Source organism: Eriocheir sinensis, unplaced genomic scaffold, assembly GCF_024679095.1.
Source record: "Eriocheir sinensis breed Jianghai 21 unplaced genomic scaffold, ASM2467909v1 Scaffold721, whole genome shotgun sequence".
Taxonomy (NCBI): domain Eukaryota; kingdom Metazoa; phylum Arthropoda; class Malacostraca; order Decapoda; family Varunidae; genus Eriocheir; species Eriocheir sinensis.
The window spans coordinates 1-25,000 of NW_026112078.1; the positions used below are offsets into that span (position 1 = coordinate 1).

The 25,000-nt window shown below is 44.6% G+C and overlaps 1 protein-coding gene and 2 long non-coding RNA genes across 5 annotated transcripts in view; 1 reads left to right on the top strand and 2 right to left on the bottom strand.

Moving 5' to 3' along the window:
• Window positions 1-246: 246 nt before the first annotated feature.
• Window positions 247-8,252, top strand: LOC126994102 (cleavage stimulation factor subunit 1-like). Of its 2 annotated transcripts, XM_050853348.1 has the most exons (8): window positions 248-490; window positions 1,557-1,687; window positions 2,424-2,629; window positions 3,618-3,851; window positions 4,274-4,585; window positions 5,312-5,405; window positions 6,798-6,929; window positions 7,834-8,252. In XM_050853348.1, exons 1-8 carry the CDS (start codon window positions 417-419, stop codon window positions 7,941-7,943), a joined length of 1,293 nt encoding a protein of 430 aa, XP_050709305.1. In that variant the 5' UTR covers window positions 248-416; the 3' UTR covers window positions 7,944-8,252. The 2 variants fall into 2 exon arrangements, with proteins under 2 accessions (XP_050709306.1, XP_050709305.1); XM_050853349.1 differs by lacking the exon at window positions 6,798-6,929 and having other exon boundaries at window positions 247-490.
• An 841-nt stretch (window positions 8,253-9,093) lies between these two features.
• LOC126994108 (uncharacterized) lies at window positions 9,094-15,432 on the bottom strand. 2 transcript variants are annotated; one of them, XR_007748805.1, is made up of 5 exons: window positions 15,278-15,432; window positions 14,897-15,071; window positions 13,367-13,550; window positions 12,744-12,844; window positions 9,096-11,693 (listed from the first exon to the last, which is right to left on the bottom strand). It is a non-coding gene; the product is annotated as an uncharacterized LOC126994108 (long non-coding RNA). The 2 variants fall into 2 exon arrangements; XR_007748804.1 differs by lacking the exon at window positions 15,278-15,432 and having other exon boundaries at window positions 9,094-11,693; window positions 14,897-15,235.
• A 5,575-nt stretch (window positions 15,433-21,007) lies between these two features.
• The window catches only part of LOC126994110 (uncharacterized), a 5,240-nt gene continuing 1,247 nt past the window's right edge, over window positions 21,008-25,000 (bottom strand). Inside the window, exons 1-2 of the long non-coding RNA XR_007748807.1 lie at window positions 24,589-25,000; window positions 21,008-24,558 (exon numbers count right to left, since the gene is read on the bottom strand). The exon at window positions 24,589-25,000 is cut by the window's right edge and continues 1,247 nt beyond it. This is a non-coding gene — a long non-coding RNA (uncharacterized LOC126994110). The remainder of the gene's footprint in view (window positions 24,559-24,588) is intronic.

Sequence of the window (25,000 nt, forward strand, 5' to 3'; positions counted from 1 at the left end):
AACATAGCATGCAGTAGCCTACTTACAATTAAGTGTACTGAAAAAAACAGGGCTCTGTACCTTCCTACCACTGTATCTTTTTAATTTCTTGGTGCTCCCTTCACATGTATTAATATTTGTATAATCTCCTGCCTGGCTGCCTGGGGTAGGGTTCTTGTCCCTTGTTGTTATCAATCAATCAATCATGTAACAATCCACTGTGGAGGCCTTGGACTTGCCGAGGCTTGGCGGGCTCCACCTCGGCAAGTCCAAGGCCGAGAGCGTCTGTCAACAACGCCGCCGCCGCTGACCGTGGTCTCGTGGCCTAACCAGACCCATAAAGCACTCCAGAAGAAGAGGAAGAAGACCTCCCTAGCTCTCCAGAACAGTGAATAAGCCTTTTGGACCGTCACTGCCCGTCAACAGTAACAGCAGCCATGAAGGAGGAAGAGAAGAAAGAGGAGAGAAATAAAGTCAAGCAGAGGGAGCTCCTTTACAAACTGATGATCAGGTAAATGTCAGCATTGATTGCTTACCTAAGGATTAGCTAAGAGGCAAGGGAGGCAGTGCTCATAAGGGGGGTCTCTTGTCTTGAGGGTCGGTATTATAAGACACTGGCGCTTTCAAGTCACTCCGGCACCTAGTTGCTCCGGCCCTCGGTGTCACTGGCCCCAACCCTGGTCAGTTCGGCCTCCCACCCTGGTCATTCCAGCCTCCCACCCTGGTCATTTTAGCCTCCCACCCTGGTCACTCCGGCCTCCTTGTTTACATACGAAACTTTGGTAAGCATTGCTTAAACAACATTAATGGAAAGTAACATTCTTCTTTGTTGTAGGGGGCTTCATGGTGCAGTGGTTAGCACACTCGCCTCACAACCGAGAGCCCGGGTTCAATTCCCGGGCAGAGTGGAAAAATTTGTGCAGCTTTTCCAATACCCTACGCCCCTGTCCACCCAGCACTGAATGGGTACCAGGTATTAATCAGGGGTTGTGTCCCGTCTCCTGGGATCTGTTCCCTTTTATAATTCCTTCCCCTTCTGTCTCTCTCCGGCATATGACCACAGATGTTGCGCCGACTAAACAAAACTTTCCAAACTTTCTCTGTTTTAACTGTTGCCAACACTACTTTAAGATTGGTTAAAAGGAGCAGTAGGAAAGTCATCATTTACTGCTAAATGTTTAGTAATACTGCCCAAGGGTCTTCAGGCCACTCCTGAGCCAGCTTGGAGACAGTTTGGGATACTTTTTGCTTGTCTGTGGCCTTGTCACCACAGCTCCCACTAACTACTTGCCTCACCCTCACAAAACACACAAACTGGAGTTCAAATTTACCGCAGAGATGCAAAACAAACTCCCTGCTCCAAGAGAAACGAGGATGAACGGGAAGCTGATTATGCAAACTTGGTTTTATTCTTTTCTTTTAGTCTTTTCACAAGTTTTTTGTCTTTAGTTTCTTCTGGTGCCAGTCACCAATACATTGGCAAATGTATTTCCTCAGTCTCTGTTTTCAGAATATATTTTTTTTAGTGCCAAAGGCAGTATTGATATTATTATATTTACATCCCCTGTTTGCCGCAGCCAGCTGTTCTACGATGGCCATCAGAACTTCGCACAGGAGTTGGCCGTCATTGTGGACCAAGAAGCCACGGCCGTCTCCCCTTCAGACCGGCTCATGAACATAACCACCATTGGACTGCAGCACGAACATGGTATAGTGGCTTGTGATTATCAAGTCTAGCACTGATGCATTAGGGAGCCAAATACTGCAAGATAACATAGCAGAGAGAGAGAGAGAGAGAGAGAGAGAGAGAGAGAATGTGTGTTTGAGTTTCTTCATGTAAAATAAATGTTTGAAAGGATACATTTTATGGAGGCTTATGCATATGTATGATATATCACTCTAAACTACTCCATTATGCAAGCACTTATACTAATTGAACATAGATTAGATTAGCTCTAATAAATAAGTCTGTGCACTATAATGGTATCTAAACATCATACTAGTTACAATACAGTCGAGGCCAATCCTTTGACATTGTAGGACTGACACCCTGAAACAGTGATCCAAAAAATACAAACTCAGTCTACAAATCTGTTATCTGCATCACTTGGTCTCTGAGCTTCCCTCTGCCCCCTGTCCATGGCATTGAGCAAGGGCCTGAGAGTGTATTAAGGCCACTGCCCATTTCCTTGAGCTGGTGAAAGACATTTTCTTACATATATTTTGTTCCTGAATTGTGTAGTTGATTGATTTTATATTTTCTTCACCCTTTTTTTTTCATCTCAGTTTTTTCAGTTTTTTTCATTTCAGTTCAGGATTTCAGTTTGTGAACTTTTTTGCTACAGTGCCAAGTATCACCAAGTATCTTACTGTACAAAGCTACTGGAAAGGTGCAAACAAACTGACAAAAACACCCTTATTACATCACCCCTTTTATCCCCCAGAGGTGGAGCGGCCCCTCAACCGCCTGGAGTACACGCTGGGGCCCGGCCTCGACTTGGAGTACGAAACGGAACCCCAGACCAGCGCCCCCGAGCCAGCCATGTATGAGACCGCCTATGTCACCTCCCACAAGGACAAGTGTCGTGCCGCAGCCTTCTCCATGGATGGGAGTTTAGTGGCCACGGGGAGTGTGGACGCCTCTATAAAGGTAGTGTGCTGAGTTTGAGTAGTCTTACCTTGGGTAAGTTTAGCATTTCAAACACACCACTTCATATACTGGGCCATATTACTAAACATTTCGTCGCCAAAGTTCACATATTTGACAAGGCTTTCATAGGAGTTTTGGGCATTTCCAGAAGTAGTTTTATGACCCTGGTGGTTGTTTGACCCTTCTTCTTTTGAACCTACAGAAACACTCATTACATCTCGATTGATCCCCTCTTTGACCTTTAGAAATAGTTGGTGTGAAAAGTGAAAGTGTCTTAAAATACCGACCAGTATATATATATATATATATATATATATATATATATATATATATATATATATATATATATATATATATATATATATATATATATATATATAAAAAGTCAATCCCGTCAAAGCTAGTAGGTTCAGCTGAGCCATAAATTCAACCCCTAGTAAGACATGTAAGGTATGTCAGCACTTTATCATCTCCGTCAGTCATTACTAATCCACTGCCTTTCCCAACAGTCTCCACCACTTGTCTCCCTCCTGCTCTGGTTAATGCTGTGACATCTCTTGGCCAGGGATGGAGTAGTTATTATTATGCCTAGGAAATGCCAAGTCCAGAGGAATTACAGCAAGTGTTATCTTTACAGTGCGTTAATGGAGCCGACTTTTTAGAAGGGGATCTGTCTCATAAGCAAAGGGGGTGGACTAAGTGAAATATAATAACACATACGAAACTGCTGCTCCTGAAGAAAGATGCCAAAATGAGACTATCAAATCTAGTTCTTGAGGTGTCTTGATGCTAACTTTTATCTATTTTCACTTAGTCCATCTCTGCTACTTATAAAAAGATCCCCTTCTAAAGTCAGCCACAACAACACTATGTAGAAATTGCACTTACTCTAATTCCCCTGGACTGTGATCTCCCTAGGCATAGTTAGTAATAATAATGATAACAAGCATAACAGTAACGGCTTTACCCTCTCCTTCCATTCCTTCAGATCTTGGACGTGGACCGAATGCTTGCCAAAAGTGACCCTGATGCAGTGGAGCTCCATCCAGATGCTGTGGTTGGTCACCCAGTCATCCGCACGCTGTATGACCACCTGGATGAGATCACTTGCCTAGAGTTCCACCCGAGGGAGCAAATCCTGATATCTGGCAGCCGGGACACCAATATCAAAATGTTTGACTTTAGTAAGACATCCGCCAAGAAGGCCTTCAAGACTCTAACGGTAAAATTTTGTGTGTTATCAACAGATTTCTTTATAAAAACTACATGGGAAACATTTCAGCCTCTCATGGCCTCCTTCTCCTCCTCCTCCTCCTCTTCATCATCATCATCATCATTATTAGGCACTTCAGTCCACTGCAGGATTTTTCTTCCATCTTTCCTATTTTTACATCCATTCATCCATTCACTAAACTTCCCATTCATATATCCATCCATGTACCTATTCATTCATCCTTCCACCTTTCCACATATCCATCCACCCATTCATTCATACATTTTTCCATTCTTCCTTGTTTTTATATATCCATCCATTCAAAGAGACATCTATCCAATCAGTAAATTTTCCATTCACTCATTCATTCGTACATCCATCTAGTTTAACATCAATCATTCACCCATCCATCACAGTCCTCTCCACCGCAGGACGCAGAACAGGTGACCAGCATGTCAATCCACCCCAGTGGAGACTTCTTGGCCGTCACCACCGAGGGGCCAGTGGTCAGGTTTTACGACATCAACACGTGCCAGTGCTACGTGTGTCCCTACCCCCGGGAGCACCATGCTGGGCCCCTCACCAGCGTGCGCTACTCTGCCGACGCCCGTGTGTGTGCCAGCGCCTCCAAGGATGGAGACATCAAAATCTGGGATGGGGTGTCGGGCCGCTGTGTGCAAACCTTCACCAAGTGCCACGACGGGGCTGAGGTCTGCTCCGTGCTCTACTCTCGGAATGGCAAGGTGAGGGCTGTTGTGATGCGAGGTGCTGGGAAGGAGAGTGGTACTGTTGGTGTGTGCAGGACTACAGGACACCCTACTTTGAACTTATAGCTCAGTAGCCTCTTTTTGCTTGCCAAGTCGCATGCTGCAGAAGGGGAATGGAGGCTGAGGAAGGCAAAGACGGGAGTGGGAGACGAACTGGTGAGGGAGAAGACTTGCATTGCATAGAGGGGCTGCTGCCATGTTAAGAGTTTGGAGTAAGGTAGACTGATGATTTTGACAGTAACTGTTGACTCTGAGGCAAGTGCATTGTGAGTCTTTGATGTTCTTCCCATTTGGCTGAAGTGCTGCAGTAATCTTTCTACTATTTCCTTAGAAACCTTTCAGCTCCCTGGTAATGGGCATAGATACACTGATGCCTACTGTCACCCTAACAATACTTATTATCCTTGGGGCTGGACTTCATAGTGATCAAGTTTACCGTTGTTTTAAAGTTTTCAGTGGTTCAGTTATGGTCACTAGTTTTCTTCCAATGACTTCAAGGCTTTCATGAATGAATGATCAAGATACCTCATGTTTAAATCATTTCTTTTGGTGAGGGTGCTGCAAATTTCTTGTCTTTGTGGGAATGACATTTTGCAGATTAGTTTCTTTGTCAAGCCCTTGGTTTCACTGCCTATTTGTAGAAATGCCATGAATAATGAAAAATTAATAAGAAAAATACTGATAGTCATCCCTTTTTCCCAGTACATCCTGTCGTCGGGTCTGGACAGCATTGTCAAGTTGTGGGAGCTGTCAACGGGCCGTTGCCTCATTGCCTACACTGGTGCCGGCTCAGTGGGTGAGTGTGGACCACCAACCAGCTGCTTATCTAGTCCAGGCCAACCTTCAGTAAACCCTCTGTTTGCCTCCACCAGATATTTTGCCCCTTGGGGGACCACCAACTTGGTGGTCCCCCAGTTAGCACCCCACCTGGAGCACAGCCCATGCCATAGTCAATCATTTTTTTGATGCAGCAACACCTTGTTCAACACAGTTTGCATACCACATAATAAAAGTCCATTCTTCATCATCATCATTTCATCGACACCTGCTTCTAGGAGCTCCCACCAGGGGATGGCCAAGGCAGAAGAGCTTCCAACTTTCTCTATCTAGACACTCCCTCCTTGCCTGCTCAAAGTTTCTCAAAGATCTTTCCCTCCTTTCCCTAACATACTCTTGCACCCTATCCCTCCATTTCACTGGAGGTCATCCTCTAGCATTCCCTCCCTCTATCTCACTCACATACACCCTTCTGGTCATCTTACTCTCCTCCATTCGCTCCATGTGGCCAAACCACTTAAAAGTCTGTCGCTTCACTTCTTCCACCACTCCACACTTCTTCCCTTCACTCCTGTGACACATTCCAAAAGACTTGTACACACTTTCATTACTCATTCCATCCATTCTACTCACACCACAAGCACTCCTCAAATGACTCATTTCCACTGCCTGCACTCTAGACCTCAGACTTTCATTCCAGGCCCACGTTTCACTTGCATATGTGAGGGTTGGTACTATTATTGTATTTCTCAAATCCCTCTTTACCTACATGCTCACACTTCTGCCATTCATAATACGTCCCAAAGACCCTACCACCTTTCCTCCTTGCAATGCCCTTTCTCTTGTCTCTCCTTCTGTACCACCATGCTTACATATAACTGATCCAAGATACTTAAACTCATTGATTTCCTCCATTTTTTCACCATTCAAAAATATTTTGCATTCTTTTTACATTCAATTCCCACTCTGTATGGGCATACAAAATCCACAACCTCACTTCTACTCCGCTCACAAACCATCCCTTTACTTTTGTTGACATTTACTTTCAGCTTTCTCCTGTTACAGACACTATCAAAAACACTGACTAAATTTTGTAGGTCACTTTAATTTTCTGCAATGAGCACCATGTCATCAGCAAACTGTATCAAATTCAGCACCCACTTCCTTCCCTCATCAAACATTCTTACTCCAACTTCTCCAACTCTGCCCTCCATTTCTCTAATAACACCATCCACATAAATATTGAATAACCATCTTAGGCTCAAGTTTAGGGGATTGACTTTCACATGCATTCTTTTCTAGAATGGTAAATGTATTGCCCAACTAAACATATAACTTTGTGGGATTGATTTTAAGATAAGATAAAGTTTTGCATACAAGAAGCCATTTTTTCTTACCCCTTGTTCCTCAGGCCGGCAGGAGCACAGCGCACACGCCATGTTCAACCACACCGAAGACTTTGTCATGTTCCCGGACGAGGCCACCACCTCCCTCTGTGCCTGGGACGCTCGCAATGCCCAGAGGAAGAATCTGCTGTCCCTCGGTGAGTCATGGGTGTTTGAGGGCCAGGTAGGGAGCTGATGGGGACGGGTCTCACTTTCACCTGGGCACTCAGGGTTGATAAGCTTAACATCATCCTTCTTCCTATGTAAGTGTTCTTACCATGGGCCATTATACCTTTATTTAAGCTTTTGAGTGTGTAAGATTTTGTATGTATATTGCAAGTTGCGCCATAATGGTGGAGGTTGTTGTGAGGCCTTCCTCTTCTTTTCAAAGGAAGCAGGCCATATAATTAATAAAAGAATGCAATACACTCCTCCAATTAAAAGAAGACTGATATGCTGAATGGATTATCATTGTGGCCTGAGAGGTGTCTCTGTTCTACCCTTTTTAAAGGGTGAAAGTCACAGGAACAGGGAAAGAAGGTGACTCAAGTTTACCAGTGAAAGAGATGAAAGGATGAAAATCCTGATTAACTGGAGATATTCTACTATATTACTATTTTTATTATTATTATTATGATGATGATGATATTGACCCAAACAAGTTCCCCTGAGTTAGTAGACATAAACATATAAAATACAAGACTGTGACAATAAAGAAAGGGGACAGAAACAATATCCAATCAAATATCAATTGATGCTGACCTTGTTTTAAACTTATCAATGTCAACAAGAGAAACAGTTTCATTTGGAAGTACTTTCCCCAATTTAATCAAGCTGGGGATAAATGAATGGGAAAATTGGTTATTTGCACAAAAAAAATTTAAAGAGCATGCTCATTGAATTGAATTTCAGGAAGTTGGATAACACTAAAATCAGTTTTAGTAGAATATCTCCAGTTAGTTCCCCGATGATGGAATATATCAGCAGCTAAGGTGTACAAGGAAGGGTTAGGTCTTGAGGGGTCTCATAGTCCATTGTCTCACTGTCTTACCCTCTCCCCAGGTCACAATGGCCCTGTGCGACACATGGTCCACTCACCCTGCTCGCCGGCCTTCATCACCTGCTCAGATGACTACCGGGCAAGGTTCTGGTACCGCAGGAATGTCCACTGAGACCCTTCAACAAGACTGTGCTGAGGGTCAAGGGAAGGGCCTTTTATCCATTTTTTGTTTTATAACATTACAGTTTGGTGTTTCAGTTTGTACACACCTTGTAATTAGTACTTATGTCAAGAATAAAGGGACCTTGGAAAAGTAAGCGGAATTAAAAATAGGAATGATTGTCAAAGTGAAGAATGATTATCATTCTATTTTGACAGCATTAGATACTCAATCTTTCTTATGCTTGTCTAGCGAAAAATAAGAAGAAGAAGAAGAGAAAGAATGTTATGAGCTATGATTAAATATCTGGAGGTGTGAGAACTTCAATTCTTTCTTTAATTCCTACTAGATATATTATTAAGTCAGTCTTAGAAAATTAAGTAAGAAGTCAAGATAAAAGATATGGGTAAGGATGAGAGAGACATATCCTCCACAGGAATGTCAAAATATATTAGTTCCCCCATGTTTAAAAAGAGAGAGAGAGTGTGTGCGTGTGATATTTACATAGATTTACATAGAAAATAAGACCACACAGACCCCATGGTCCAGACTAGGTGGTCTGTCCTTAAACCTAAATGATTCTACATTAATCAGAAGGCTCCAAAACGAAGAGTAACATTGAACTGAATTGAAATATTTATTGTTGTAAAATACAACAAAGGGGAATGGCTGGTCTTGCAGACAAAGCCCTGACTATATAGGCTAGTTGCAAAAAATGTTGAACATGAAAAGCACCTGAGTGAATATATGAATTAGCAAAGAAAATTTGATCATTAGGGGTGTGCAAAGTAACAGTGATAAATTCAACACCTTGACGAGAACCCTTTTCCCCACATACGTTTTACAAGGCCTACATAGGGGTCATGGGCCTTTCCTAGAGTTTTATTTTATTTTCTCTTACATAAACGTGAAAAAACACTTCTTAGGCGCATTTAACCTCGTTTCTTGTCCTGTAGACATAACTGATATGAGAATCGGAGGCGTTTTTCAAGAATGCTGACCCAGACATTATGTAAAAAAGGCAAAATTGTGCCCGATCAGGTATTTTAGGCCAAAGTGAATTGATTTAGGCCAAACGCTTGACAAAAAGCCAAAATTGAGGTTTCATTTAGCCTCAAAAAGGTCAACTCGGTGGGTGGCTCTTTGAATATTCGTGTATTTTAAATGTCCTTCAGCTTTACGGGTATGAGCTATATTATTGTGTTTTTATGGTCATTAATTTATAGTTCGTCCGTGCGTAAGATCATAAATACGCTTGGGGGAGGCACTATGGTAAATTTGGCGGGGTCAGCGCGTCGGTTCTTTCCTGGAATATTCGTGTATTTAAAATGTCCTTTAGCTTTACGGTTATGAGCTATATTATTGTGTTTTTAAAGTCATTAATTCATAGTTCGTCCCTGCGTATGACCATTAATAAGCGTGGTTGAGATACTAAGCTTGGCGGGGAAGCGAGCGTTGGCGCCATTCCCGGGCATTTATTTAAAGACAGAACACAGAGAAAAAAAGAGACAGAACTAGACAAGGCTATCTCGACTGGTAGGCGCTGTATCGCAATTTCAAGACCAGAAATGGCTTTGCTGTGACGTACTCTCCCAGGAAAGTCCCCATTTGCAAGGAAATAACCCCAATAACGAAGATAGGTTTCCAGATTTTGCTCGAAAACCCACACATACGTTACGCCTCCTGCTGTATGGCGACCCTGAGCAGGGATTTTATGTACCGGCCAAAAAAGTTATAAATCGGGTTCTAATGAGTGTTCTCTCGGTACACTTTCGCTTCTCACATTACCTATTTATAAAGGTCAAAGAAGGGGTCAATCGGGTTCTAATGAGTGTTTCTACAGGTTCATGGTACAGAGGAAGGGTCACACTACCACCAGGGTCATAGAACTACTACTGGAAATGCCCTCAACTCCTACGAAAACCTTGTCAAATGAGTGTTCTTGGGCGATGAAATGTCTTTTAATACGACCCTAAGTTAGGCTCAAGGTACAGAGAGGGTCAGACTGTATATAGCTACCACCAGGGTCATCAAACTACCCCTGGAAATATCCACAACCCCGACGAAAGCCTTATCAAAGAGATATTCTAAGTATATACATTCATAAGTATATACATACGCCATCTTGCATTGGCTCATGCTGCCCTCCCGGAGCTCATCTTCAATCCTAGAATCTAGAGTCCGGGTTGATAGTTGGTCTTCTGGACAGCATGTGGGTAGTTTTAAGCCACTCGGCGGCGGCTGAAAAATCCCAGCTTGGTGGCACCGGGCGGGGATTGAACTCGCGTTGTCCCGAATGTGGCGCCATCATGCTATCCACTCAGCCGCCGCCTCCCCCACTGCTCCATCCATGGTAGCATTGCCCACACGGGTCACCTCAGGATGGGTAGGACAAGGCTTCTTCACCATGGACGGGCTTGTCAACCTGGTGGAGAGAGAGAGAGAGGGAGGTTAGGGTAGCTTAGGGTAGGGTAAGGTAGGTTAGGTAAGGAGGAGAGGCTAGATTTAGCAGGGAGGGAGAGATATGGCAGGGACACAGGCAGGGAGAGAGTGATTTGGCAGGGACAGAGGCAGGGAGAGGGAAATATTTGGCAGAGACATGTAAAGAGAGCAGGGGAGGACACAGTGCTGGGAGTTTTAGTAGAGGACCTGGAAACAGTGCTCAGAAGGGAAAGACTCTGATGGTTTGGACATGTAAAGAGAGCAGGGGAGGACACAGTGCTGGGAGTTTTAGTAGAGGACCTGGAAACAGTGCTCAGAAGGGAAAGACTGATGGTTTGGACATGTAAAGAGAGCAGGGGAGGACACAGTGCTGGGAGTTTTAGTAGAGGACCTGGAAACAGTGCTCAGAAGGGAAAGACTGATGGTTTGGACATGTAAAGAGAGCAGGGGAGGACACAGTGCTGGGAGTTTTAGTAGAGGACCTGGAAACAGTGCTCAGAAGGGAAAGACTGATGGTTTGGACATGTAAAGAGAGCAGGGGAGGACACAGTGCTGGGAGTTTTAGTAGAGGACCTGGAAACAGTGCTCAGAAGGGAAAGACTGATGGTTTGGACATGTAAAGAGAGCAGGGAAGGATACAGTGCTGGGAGTGTTGGAGAGATTGGAGGTAGAAGGAAGGAGACCAGTTGGTAGGCCTAGGAAAACGTGGAGGTGTGTACAGGAAGACTTGGCAGTGATGGGACTGGATGAGCACTGGACAGAAGACAGAGTAGAATGGAGGTAGAAGGAAGGAGACCAGTTGGTAGACCTAGGAAAACATGGAGAAGGTGTACAGGAAGACTTGGGATTGATAGGACTGTATAAGCATTGGGCGGAAGACAGAGTAGAATGGAGGAGAGCCATAAAGTGTCCAGCCGCTCAGGAAGATTGAATTAAATGGACCTTAACCTAAATAATGATGATGATAATGACATTGTACTTACCAGGGATTGAGTGGTCATAGTAGTAGTAGCAGTAGTATCAGCTGTCATGGAAGTACTATATAAGGGATTCAATAGTACACATAGTAGCTGTATAGAGGATTTAATAGTACATATATCAGTATAGAGGATAGTAATAGTAATAGTAGTAGTAGTAGTCTCAGCGATCTCCTTGAGTCCGTCGTCAATGTAGATGCCGTTCCCCACCTCCACCACCTTAGTAAGATTGTCATAGCCGAGGTCAACAACATTGGCCGAGCACATCTCACAGAACTCCTTGTCCGTTGCGAGCTTGACCCAGCCGCCAACCTTCCGCCAGCTCGATCTCCGCCGGCGCTCCCTGGGAAAGGTCAGGTCAGGTTAGGTTAGGTCACGAGAGGTCATGGTGGGGTCAAACAAGGGTGGGTTATGTTTTAGGAGGCAATTATAGAAATGGAAAAATCACTGGGGCATTTTTTATATATATATATTTTTGTGTGTGTGTGTGTGTGTGTGTGTGTGTGTGTGTGTGTGTGTGTGTGTGTGTGTAGTGGAAGGCAGGGTACAGGGTTCCTCTTCTTACTAAAACCTTGATTAAAGGAAAATAAATAAATATATATAAATCCTGGGAGCTATTTTATTATTATGTTATGTAAATGGTATGTCAATTAGTGTTTCCTATCCACTACTTCTATATGCAGATGACACAGTATATATATTAGCTGTAACACACAAGGATGCCAAGGAAGTTTTAGGCAAGCAGGGAAAAGAACTGGACTCCTGTAACAAACAGATGCCAGAGAACAAGTTATCACTCACACTCAGGAACTGAAGACTGTTAGTAGCTAGGCTCAGGAAGGGAAAAAAGGAGTCACATTTAATAACCATACTATTGAGCCAATCTGTGGGTTTGTTTACTTCAACAATGACACCTAGTCTTTCCATATGGTCTAATTCCTTCTCAAGTTTATCCCTCAGGGCAACAGGTATTTCTCTAGGAGGGTGAGCCACAGGGACAACACTTGGACCAAACTGTAATTCAACTGTTGGAAAGTTGTGTTTAGTGGGTGCAATGTGTGGGTCCATATGCCAGAGAGAGAGAAAAGAAGAGGAAAGTTTTGTTTAGTGGGTGCAACATCTGTGGTCATATGCCGGAGAGAGACAGAAGAGGAAAGGATTATAGGAGAAGGGAACAGACCCCAGGAGACGGGACACAACCCCCGATTAATACCTGGTACCCATTCACTGCTGGGTGGACAGGGGCGTAGGGTATCGGAAAAGCTGCCCAAATTTTTCCACTCTGCCCGGGAATTGAACCCGGGCTCTCTCAATTGTGATCCAAGTAATCTACCTGTACCATCCAGCAGGCATCCCAGTCCCTCAAATACATCAAAGAATTCCTCCAACATACCATTTGCACCATGAATTGTAGGCAATGTCCAGCGCACACCTGTGGTCGATGCATGTGTAGGCATTGGCACCCTTCAGCTGCATGGGCGGAACCTTAGACATCTGTGGGAGAGAGAGAGAGAGATTGACAAATAATATAGAGGGAGAGGAAGATAACAGTAAGATACAGGGATTTTAACATGATAATGAGGTTAACCCGGTAGCAGCGACGGGCCAAATTTGTGGCTTTACCGTGTAGCAGCGACAGGCCAAATTTGTGCCATGATATAAACCCCAAAAAATAGATGATACATAATCTGATCGCAAATGCTTTGATATATATGAAATGGTTTGTGTGAGGGGCGATTTTTTCTCATTTTTCTCGCTTGGAGGGACCATTAAGAAACATGATCCCTGCTGCTACTGGGTTAATATCTGCATTTTTATGAGCGTTTTTTTCAAGTTCATTGTGCAGAGGAAGGGTCAGACTACCACCAGGGTCATTAAACTACCCCTGGAAATGCCCCAAACACCTATGAAAGCCTTGTCAAGTATTTTTTTTCTACAACAAAGGAGACAGCTCAAGGGCACACACAAAAAAGGAAACTCTATTAAAAAAGCCCGCTACTCGCTGCTCCCAAATACCACGTGTCAATTCCTGTGCAGATGACAAAAACCTGGATCTTCAAGTCCCTCCCTGTCTTAGCCTGTGGGGGTAGTCTCAACGCCCTGCCCCTGCTGTGGGTGGTGTGGGGGTGTGTGGGGGTCTGGTGCAGGGCCCACAGCTCCACCGTCAGGCTCAGGGGGTAGTCTCCAGGTCCGACAGGTGCTGGGGGAGGGGGAAGGCACCATATCAGAACACTCCTTACCCTGAGAGCATGTCAAGATATGTAACATTGCAACATTCAGTAGATATGTGCCATTAAAACCTCTCTTGAACCCAGCCAGTAAAACCTCTTGAACCCAGCTATTAAAACCTCTCTTGAACCCAGCCAGTAAAACCTCTTGAACCCAGCTATTAAAACCTCTCTTGAACCCAGCCAGTAAAACCTCTTGAACCCAGCTATTAAAACCTCTCTTGAACCCAGCTATTAAAACCTCTTGAACCCAGCTATTAAAACCTCTCTTGAACCCAGCTATTAAAACCTCTCTTGAACCCAGCTATTAAAACCTCTCTTGAACCCAGCTATTAAAACCTCTCTTGAACCCAGCTATTAAAACCTCTCTTGAACCCAGCTATTAAAACCTCTTGAACCCAGCTATTAAAACCTCTTGAACCCAGCTATTAAAACCTCTTGTAAACCCAGCCATTAAAACCTCTTGAACCCAGCTATTAAAACCTCTTGTGAACCCAGCTATTAAAACCTCTCTTGAACCCAGCTATTAAAACCTCTCTTGAACCCAGCTATTAAAACCTCTTGTAAACCCAGCCATTAAAACTTCTTGAACCCAGCTATTAAAACCTCTTGTAAACCCAGCCATTAAAACCTCTTGAACCCAGCTATTAAAACCTCTTGTAAACCCAGCCATTAAAACCTCTTGAACCCAGCTAGTAAAACCTCTCTTGAACCCAGCTATTAAAACCTCTTGAACCCACCTATTAAAACCTCTTGAACCCAGCTATTAAAACCTCTTGTAAACCCAGCCATTAAAACCTCTTGAACCCAGCTATTAAAACCTCTTGAACCCAGCTATTAAAACCTCTCTTGAACCCAGCTATTAAAACCTCTTGTAAACCCAGCAATTAAAACCTCTTGAACCCAGCTATTAAAACCTCTTGTAAACCCAGCCATTAAAACCTCTTGAACCCAGCTATTAAAACCTCTCTTGAACCCAGCTATTAAAACCTCTTGTAAACCCAGCCAGTAAAACCTCTCTTGAACCCAGCTATTAAAACCTCTTGTAAACCCAGCTATTAAAACCTCTCTTGAACCCAGCTATTAAAACCTCTTGTAAACCCAGCCATTAAAACCTCTTGAACCCAGCTATTAAAACCTCTTGTAAACCCAGCTATTAAAACCTCTCTTGAACCCAGCTATTAAAACCTCTTGTAAACCCAGCTATTAAAACCTCTCTTGAACCCAGCTATTAAAACATCTTGTAAACCCAGCTATTAAAACCTCTCTTGAACCCAGCTATTAAAACTTCTTGTAAGCCCAGCCATTAAAACCTTACCTTATCGCTTGTGTGAGTCTTCCCCTGCATAGGAACAGCCGCGTCATCCAGGGGTAGACCAGGGAATCAACCACTCATATCCACGGTAGACCAGGCAATCTACCACTCCTCCAGGGGCCGGTAGACCAGGAATTCAACCACTCAGCAGATGACCAGTGTTGTGTAGCTCTCCAGCCTGAAATTGAGGGAGTTCGTAACCTAACCGATCATGGATATTAATCAGTGTTTCTACTCAAAGACAAACTGTGTGCGATGAACATTCAGCGACTCGGAAATAATCACTGGATATTTACGACACAATAACAAAAACATCTGACATCACACCTGAACCACTGGATACCTGTGACATTATCCATGAAGGCAATTAGGGCACTCACTCACCAGGACGTCTCAGAATAAGTGCGCCGAGGACTATTATCGAGGCTAACATGGCGGTAGTCCGGGGCGTGGAACCTCATCAACGGTAGCGGTGTGTTCTGTGGTTGAAGCTCGGCCGTGGAGGTTTCTTGGAGACCCGAGTGGATGTGGTAATGCCCAGGTGGAGCAGCAACGGCCGTAGAGGGTTGGGATGTACACTGTAGTCTTATGTATACTGTAGAGTCTTCCATGGCGAACGTTGCTTGTTCTTTACTAACTAGAGAGAGAGAGAGAGAGAGAAAGACACAGAGAGAGATTGAGAGATAGAGAGACAGACAGAGAGAGAGATTGAGAGAGAGAGAGAGAGAGAGAGAGACAGAGACAGAGCAACACACACACACAGACGTACGCACAGTGCAGTGAGGGAGAATTAAGCAACACACACACACACAGACGTACACAGTGCTGGGAGGGAGGAAGGACAGGCAGCATGGCGGTACATTGTTTATTACGGAACGAAATTCGCGTTACAGCTGCAAGGTGCTCTCAACCACAATGCCTTACAAAACCAGCAGTAGTTACCTCCTCCTGCTGCAGCGACCTCCCCAAGACGGAGGGCCCCCAGACCCCGCCCAGCGAGGATGCGCCTCCCTGGCCACCTGGTCAAAGCCTGGTCAACCAGTCAGCCAGAGAGGTGCGCCCCCGCCGACAGGGCCCAGAAGCCTTCCGCATCGGGCGGGTCACCACAGCCGCCTCTTCTTGCTGCTCAGGAACACAACAGGCTAAAAGGCAACAGTTACACACACGGACATATAAAAAAAAGAAATCCTAACCGACATCTCAGAGGGAGACGCCAAAGGCGGCAGACTCAAACGCAGAACGGAACACACCCGTTCTGTGAAAGAGCCAACCGTTGTACCCCTAACACCCTAGGCCCCACCAGCCTCCTCCTGTGAGGAAAACTGGTCTCAGTTTGGGCAGCTCGAAGGAGCTACCCTGACGGCAAAGCTGTAACACAGACTGGCCCGCGTACAACTCCGCCGCCTAAACTAACACCTTGCCAGACCTCCCTACGGGAGAATCTGACATCTATCTGCGCGTCTTTCAAGCGTTGTTCGACTCCCTAACCGCCCGACCACCCGTCCGCCCGCCCGTTCCCACGACGCCCGCCCGTCTGCCCATCCGCCCCGCCCCAACCCGCCCGCAAGCGCGTGCGAGCAGAGGTACGACGAGCGTCAGTGCAGCGGAACGTAGCGCACGGGTTCCGTGCGTTTCAGACGTGGCCGTACGGTTCAGCGTAGACGCTGCTGCCTGCCTACCTGACCGAGGGTGGGGTGCCCGCCCGACAACCCGACCGCAAGGTGGCCTGCCTACCTATCTGATGGCCCGACTGACAGCCTGACCACCAGATAGCTTGCCTGTCACCTGCTAGCCTGACTGCCAGGTGGCACACCCGCCCGTCGGCCTGATGGACAGACGGCCACGCCCATGCCTTCCTGACACAGTGATTAGCTAAGTCCCCACACAAAAAAAAGACACTCACACAAAAAAAAAACTCACACACCCTACATAACCTGCACCGTAGTGCTACCCCAAACCTCAGCAGCTCCCGCGTTGCACACCGCCACCGCCGTTGGTCGCCCGGCAGCATCCACCCAGCGCCTCGCACACAACAGCTAAAGAGCTAGGGAGGAAGGGGGTTATGGGGAAAAAAACATACATAGAAATGAAATCCTAGCAGTCACACAGCAACACACAGCAAAAGGTCAAACACACGGCAGGCCTGCCATCACACACACAAACACACACAGCACACACTAAACCAAATACCGTGGATATACCGTAGTGACGTGATGTGATGTCCTCGCTGCACGCGCCTCCGGACTGCCACACACACACACACGCTAGCTATTGGGTATAAACACACGGGAAAAGGCATAGAAAAAAAGACATCCTAAATAAAATAACACACACAAGCACTCAGCGGGGTTTGGGAGGCAGACGGAGGAGGGCCAGTTGGCATGGGAAAGGGAATCGCCCTGCCCAGGAGATGGATATGGTCTTGGCACCCCCCCCCTGGTGTGAAGGTTTACCCAAAACACCAGGCGGTGGGCTCGACAACCCAAATCCCAGGAGACTCATCCCCAACCCACTTCCAGCCCACCAACCATTCTACCCCACCCTCCTTACCCACTAAGTACCCACAGACATACACCAAAAAAAAGACTCCACTCCCATCAGACTCCTTGGAAGAAGGCAGCCTGATCCACCTAATAAAAAGCCAGGCTCAACCTTACGGAAGAGTCTGGCAAAACGTCGGCGGAGACAACGCGAAAGACTAACGCCTGGCCAAGCAGAGCCCGACCGCTCTGACCCCCGGAAGAGAGGCCAGAGTAGCTAGAGTCGGCTTCCTCCTACGGAGAAAACCGACAAAAAAAACTTCAGACATCTCGGAGGGAGACCGTCTGAAGGTGGAAGACTCAAACGCAGAACGGAATCACACCCGTTCTGTGACAGAGCCAACCGTTGTGACACCTCACACCCTAACACCCTAACACCCTACACCAGCTAAAAAAACACCCTACAACCTGACGTGCTGCTCGCGCTGCGATGCTCTCTCGCCACGCGCCTCTGAAAGAACAAGACCGACTTAGACACAACCCAGGAGACAGTGACGGAGAATTAGACACACTATGAAAATTATACAAGAGCAACAGTATTTAATGATCTCGTTATTTGACTGATTATCATTTCATTACTATTATTGGTATTGTTATATTCATTACTATTATTGGTATTATTATATTCATTACTATTATTGGTATTATCATAATCATTATCATTGTTTACCTGGCGCCAGAGGATACAGGCAAAGGGTGACACACGGCCACCTCCATCAACGTGTCTCTCCAGGCGGGCAACACACTGGAAGTACAGGGAGACTCAGACATGCGGAGAGGCAGCGGCAGAGACATCCAGACATCTTGGCTCAGACACAGGTGGCTGCTCCATTAACCCGGCAGCAGCGGCGGGCCAAGTTTGTGGCTTTACCGTGTAGCAGCGATGGGCCAAGTTTGTGCCATGATATTTAAACCCCCCAAAATAGATGATGCATAATCTGATCACAAATGCTTTGATATATATTATGAAATGGTTTGTGTGTCCAAACTCCTTATGCAAGAGTTAAGAACATAAGGAGTCTGCAAGAGGCTGGTTAGGCTATACAAGGCCATGGCTTTATCTAACCTCTTCTTGAATGTATCTATGGTATTGGCACCACAACATGGCCCCAAGCCTGTTCCACTCATCCACCACTCTGTTAGTAAACCAATTCTTGCCTATGTCTTTGTTGAATCTGAATTTGTCTAACTTAAAACCATTGCCACGCGTCCTACCTGGCTCTTTTACTATCAAAATCTTATTGACATCCCCTTTATTAAATCCCTTCATCCATTTATAGACTTCGATCAAGTCTCCTCGCAACCTTCGCCTTTCTAGCGAGTGTAGATTTAACTGCTTCAGCCTGTCTTCATAAAGCAAGTTTCTCACCCCCTGAATCATCTTTGTCATCCTCCTCTGTACAGATTCTAACACCTTGATATCCATTCTATAGTAGGGGGACCAGAACTGAACCACATAATCGAGATGAGGTCTAACTAGTGCTAAGTAAAGTTTGAGGATGACTTCAGCGCTCCTATTGCTTACGCTCCTTGAGATGAAACCAAGTACTCTGTTGACCCAATTTTTGGCCTGAATGCATTGAGCCCTAGGACGGAGGTCAGCGCTCACTAGGACTCCTAAGTCTCTCTCAAGCCCAGACCTGCTTAGAGGAGTGCCATTTAAGGAGTAATTGTGTGAGGGGTTGTTCCTGCCTACACTCAGAATGCTACACCTCCCGACATTGAATTCCATCTGCCACTTCCCCGCCCAATCATATAGCCTGTCAAGCTCATCCTGGAAAACGGTAGCGTCCCTGTCTGATTGGGTTACACTACTGATCTTGGTATCATCTGTGAACTTGCTGACATCACTACTAATTCTTGTGTCAAGTCATTGATGTAAATAATAAAAAGCAGAGGACCCAGCACCGACCTCTGAGGGACTCCACTCGTAACACTGCCCCATTCAGATTTTTTACCATTGATTTGCCCTGATCCAGTTCAAAACTTTACCAGCTACGCCGTGAGCCTGTAATTTTAGTAATAGCCGGTGATGAGGGACTTTGTCGAACGCTTTACTGAAATCTAGATACAATATGTCATAGTTTTCATCTCGGTCAACTGCCTCTATTACTTTAGTGTAGAAGGACAGGTTAGTAAGGCAAGACCTATCCTTTGTGAACCTATGCTGTGAATCATGAATTAAATTATGCTTTTCTAGATGGTCCAGAATGCTCCCGGCTATAATTTGTGGCTTTACTGTGAAGCAGCGATGGGCCAAATTTGTGGCTTTACCGTGTAGCAGCGACGGGCCAAATTTGTGGCTTTACCGTGTAGCAGCGACGGGCCAAATTTGTGCCATGATTTAAACTCCCCAAAATAGATGATGCATAATCTGATCACAAATGCTTTGATATATATTATGAAATGGTTTGTGTGAGGGTGATTTTTTAAAATTTTTCTCGCTTGGAGGGACCATTAAGAAACATGATCCCTGCTGCTACCACCGGGTTAAGGTCAACAAAATTGTAATGCCAAAATTTAATTAAGTATGGGAAAGATAGAAATTAGGGAGGATAAGTAGTTTTAAGTATTTTTAAGAATGTATAAATTCCATCTCTGTCTCTTCCATACTTAATTGAATTTTTCTTAAACTAAAAATGGTCAAATCATCACTGATCTCCTCTATTATGCATATATAATCATTTTTGCAATTCCTAACATTATATATCCATTTGAATAATTTTTCACACATATACAAATACTACTTACATATACCCAATACTGTCCAACCCCTTATGCAAGAGTTAACCAACATCTTCATTCTTTCATCCCTATACTGTCCAACCCCTTATGCAAGAGTTAACCAGCATCTTCATTCTTTCATCCCTATACTGTCCAAACCCATTATGCAAGATTTATCCAACATCTTCATTCTTTCATCCCTATACTGTCCAACCCCTTATGCAAGAGTTAACCATCATCTTCATTCTTTCATCCCTATACTGTCCAACCCCTTATGCAAGAGTTAACCAGCATCTTCATTCTTTCATCCCTATACTGTCCAACCCCTTATGCAAGAGTTAACCATCATCTTCATTCTTTCATCCCTATACTGTCCAACCCCTTAGGCAAGAGTTAACCAGCATCTTCATTCTTTCATTCCTATACTGTCCAACCCATTATGCAAGAGTTAACCAGCATCTTCATTCTTTCATTCCTATACTGTCCAACCCATTATGCAAGAGTTAACCAACATCTTCATTCTTTCATCACTATACTGTCCAACCCCTTATGCAAGAGTTAACCAGCATCTTCATTCTTTCATCCCTATACTGTCCAACCCATTATGCAAGAGTTAACCAGCATCTTCATTCTTTCATCCCTATACTGTCCAACCCCTTATGCAAGAGTTAACCAGCATCTTCATTCTTTCATCCCTATACTGTCCAAACCCATTATGCAAGAGTTAACCAGCATCTTCATTCTTTCATCCCTATACTGTCCAACCCCTTATGCAAGAGTTAACCAGCATCTTCATTCTTTCATCCCTATACTGTCCAACCCCTTATGCAAGAGTTAACCAGCATCTTCATTCTTTCATCCCTATACTGTCCAACCCCTTATGCAAGAGTTAACCAGCATCTTCATTCTTTCATCCCTATACTGTCCAAACCCATTATGCAAGAGTTAACCAACATCTTCATTCTTTCATCCCTATACTGTCCAAACCCATTATGCAAGAGTTAACCAACATCTTCATTCTTTCATCCCTATACTGTCCAAACCCATTATGCAAGAGTTAACCAACATCTTCATTCTTTCATCCCTATACTGTCCAAACCCATTATGCAAGAGTTAACCAGCATCTTCATTCTTTCATCCCTATACTGTCCAAACCCCTTATGCAAGAGTTAACCAGCATCTTCATTCTTTCATCCCTTACACTGGTAAACTCTGGAGCATCCTTCCTGTGTCTATATCTCCTCCTGCCTTCGACTTGTATTCTCTCACGAGGAATGACGTATCGAGACACCTCTCCTCCCGAAACTGACCTCTCTTTCAGCCGCTCATAACTTTTGTCTCTGAAGGAGCAGCAATTAACCCAAGAACATCGGCAGACCCTTTTCTGGGGTTTCACAAGTCATGGCTGTGGTACAGTGGACCCTAAAAAGGGCTCGCCATAAAACCCCTGATTCAAGCTAATTGTAGGTGGTTGTGGCATACCGCAACCCACCATGCATGATAAGTGGTGCAGTAAGGTCACGGCAGACTGAATTAGCTATCCATACAGTAATCACTCGTCAAATTCTTTAAAGTAGACAACAAGCGACTCTCGGCTAGATGTCACGCGTCACAAGACTGTTTATTTTGTGACAAACACCACACAGAGTGGAGTTTGAGTAAAAGAAATATTCTTAATGGCTTTATAGTTATGAGAGGAGCAAGTGCTCTGATGTACGTTCCATGCTCTTTTCTTAGTCTCAAAAAGCAATGTAATTTTGCCATTTCTCGGCCACTTCTCGGCTTCCCCACGGCCCAAGCCCACGGGTTAAGCCCTTCCCTGCGGAGGATCTATATAGAGACGTTTGAAAATTGGGACTTTTTGTCGGCGCGTCTGTGTATAGACGTTTGCTCTCATTTGCCCTCATTAGATAGTATCATGGCGCCACTATAAACACTCGCCTGCGCCAGAACGGGCTGGGCCGACCCCCCCAAAAAAATAGAAGATTCCTTACTACTGACAAAATGAACAAAATAAATTATTATTAGGCATCTCAAACCCCTGGACACTTGCCAACATTGCCTCTCAAGGACAGTCACCCTTGTGCCTTGTTGGATATGTGTAATGCCCCGACGAGCTTCTTTTCTAAATCCTTCCTATTTCTCAACACGTCCTCTGCGTGTATCGAAATAACACGAGAAATTAATCAAGATCAGGGTATTCGCCGGCTGCCTGGGATTGAACCCGCGACCAGCGTGACGGGAGAGCCACTCCTTACCGAGTCGGCCAAAGAGGTGCCCCCCTGGCTAAGTGGGTTATGGGAGGCTCGTTCATCAGGCCGTCGCCGCACTACATATGCAACGCACATCAGCTGACACTGGAAATTTTTGCATTTTTTCCTAGTTTCTTTTATTATTATAGTCTATCATGTCAAGGAGTAAGAGACCTCTTGAGCCGGAGGAAATGACTCCTTTGGCAGCTGAGGATATAGATGCTGATTTTTTTGGATGATTTTGATGATCCTGACTCATGTACCATCAGTGGTTACACTCTAAACCTTCATTTGAATGTATCAATATACATATAACCAGTCCAACTTAACCCTTTCATTGCTAAACGCTTGCAGTGGGCGTTAGGCGTATTTGCTGGTGGTGCTAAACGCTCACTGCGACCACCAGCCGCACTAAAATCTCCCGTGTATGAGAGTGTTCCAAACAGTAATTCTCACAACACAGGATTGACAAGTGAGTGTTTTCTACTAAACTTGGTGGAAAATCATGTCAGCCCTGCTGCCGGGAAGGGGTTAACGGGCTTTTTCTAAACCTATTTTCTCGTTGCCCTAGAGTGGTTTCTTTAGCTGTAAAAAACAATATCCATTATCCACACAACTATATCAAAATGCTTACCGGTCTCCCCAGCTGAAGAGGTCACGGACAGAGGAGGTCATGTGCGCCTCCCCAAGCCCATGTCCCCCGGCGTCCATCTCCCGGAACACTGCCACACAAACAAACGCTAGCTATGGGTATAAAAAAAGATTACGTGCAAAAAGTTCACACACAAAAATACATCCTAACAAAATAATAGTGCGAAGGCATAACGCCAACGCACACACACACACAATCATACGACAGGCCTGCCATTCACACACAGACGCACACACAAGAGAACCCACTTAACCAAACCGTTGGTGTCGTCGCGATGAGTCCTCTGCATGGTCCGTCCGCGGCATCCTGCAAAAACAGAGAGGCATATTAGAAAAGGGAACATTAAGGGCCGCTTCCACAGTCCATCATGGTCTTTGTAACACTCCCGAACCAAGCTATAGAATCCCATACTGTTCAAAATGGCGCGGTCTTCGATGACACACTAAATACAAAGAGCTTTTCCTGTATTGTGTCGTCAAATTTGTGGACTTGAATATAAACAGGATCTCAGCTTACTCATCTCCCTTCTCTTCCCTTTCCTTCATATCATAAACACAGCTTTTCCTGTATAGTCTTGTCAAATTTGTGAACTTGAATATAAACAGGATCTCAGCTTACTCATCTCCCTTCTCTTCCCTTTCCTTCATATCATAAACACAGCTTTTCCTGTATAGTCTTGTCAAATTTGTGAACTTGAATATAAACAGGATCTCAGCTTACTCATCTCCCTTCTCTTCCCTTTCCTTCATATCATAAACACAGCTTTTCCTGTATAGTCTTGTCAAATTTGTGAACTTGAATATAAACAGGATCTCGGCTCACTCGTCTCCCAATCTCATCTCCCTTCTCTTCCCTTTCCTTCGTATCACGACAATATAAGACCTTTCCTGTATAGTCTTGTCAAATTTGTGAACTTGAATATAAACAGGATCTCGGCTCACTCGTCTCCTAATCTCATCTCCCTTCTCCTCCCTTTCCTTCGTAGCATAAACACACAAGACCTTTCCTGTATAGTCTCGTCAAATTTGTGAACTTGAATATAAACTCCAGACACCGTACAAGGAAATTTCGAAGGCTCTGGTATTGGTTTCGGAGCTTACTAACCCATCATGAGGAACTGTGAAACTGGGCCTTAGACACGGATGCAGAATTATAGCCATGCAAAAGGCAAATTACTTATATATAGTACATGAAACTGGCCATCACGGGGAGTTAACTTATGGCAAAATATATTACTAACCCCGGAAATTAAGTGAGACTGAAAATTTAAAGAAGCATTATGTGAGAGAGCACCGTGCAGGGCTTAGTAACAAGGATTTCGGTTAATTTACATTCACGTACGGATTGAGATATCGGCAAGGCTTGAAGCTGCCGATATCTTTACATGGAAGAGGCGCCTGGCTGGGACCGACCATTATACAGGGACAAAGCAAACTAGGACTGACAATTATACAGTGACAAAACTAGCTAGGATTGACAATTATACAGTGACAAAAACTAGGATTGACAATTATACAGTGACAAAACAAACTAGCAAGCAGAGCCGGGCACCACAAACACACTGGAAAGAACCTTGAGCAAAAGATAACTTAGACATTAATTAAAAGGAAGGAAGGGATGAAGATAGACAGAGGAGGAGGAGGAGTGAAAGGAGAAAAAGGAGAAGGAGATGAAGGAAGAATAGAGGAGGAAAGAATGGAGGAAAGTCGGGGAGGGGGAATGGAAAAGGGAAGGAGGGAAAGTGAAAAAGGAATAAAGGAGAATAGAAGGAATTGGATTATGAGCAGGAGGAGAGAGAATGGACGATAGGAAAATGAGATGCAAGATTTGACCACCAGAAAGAATTATAAACGTTAATTAAGCAAAAGATAACTTGGACTTATTAAAAGGAAGGATGGAATGAAGATAGACAGAGGAGGAGGAGGAGGAGGAGGAGAGA

Excerpts from the sequence above, each read along its gene's own strand:
- LOC126994102 (XM_050853348.1), top strand. The coding sequence starts at position 417 with ATGAAGGAGGAAGAGAAGAAAGAGGAGAGAAATAAAGTCAAGCAGAGG. Across the intron at positions 5,406-6,797 it reads CACTGGTGCCGGCTCAGTGG|GCCGGCAGGAGCACAGCGCA; the intron begins GTGAGTGTGGAC and ends CTTGTTCCTCAG. Across the intron at positions 6,930-7,833 it reads GAAGAATCTGCTGTCCCTCG|GTCACAATGGCCCTGTGCGA; the intron begins GTGAGTCATGGG and ends CCCTCTCCCCAG.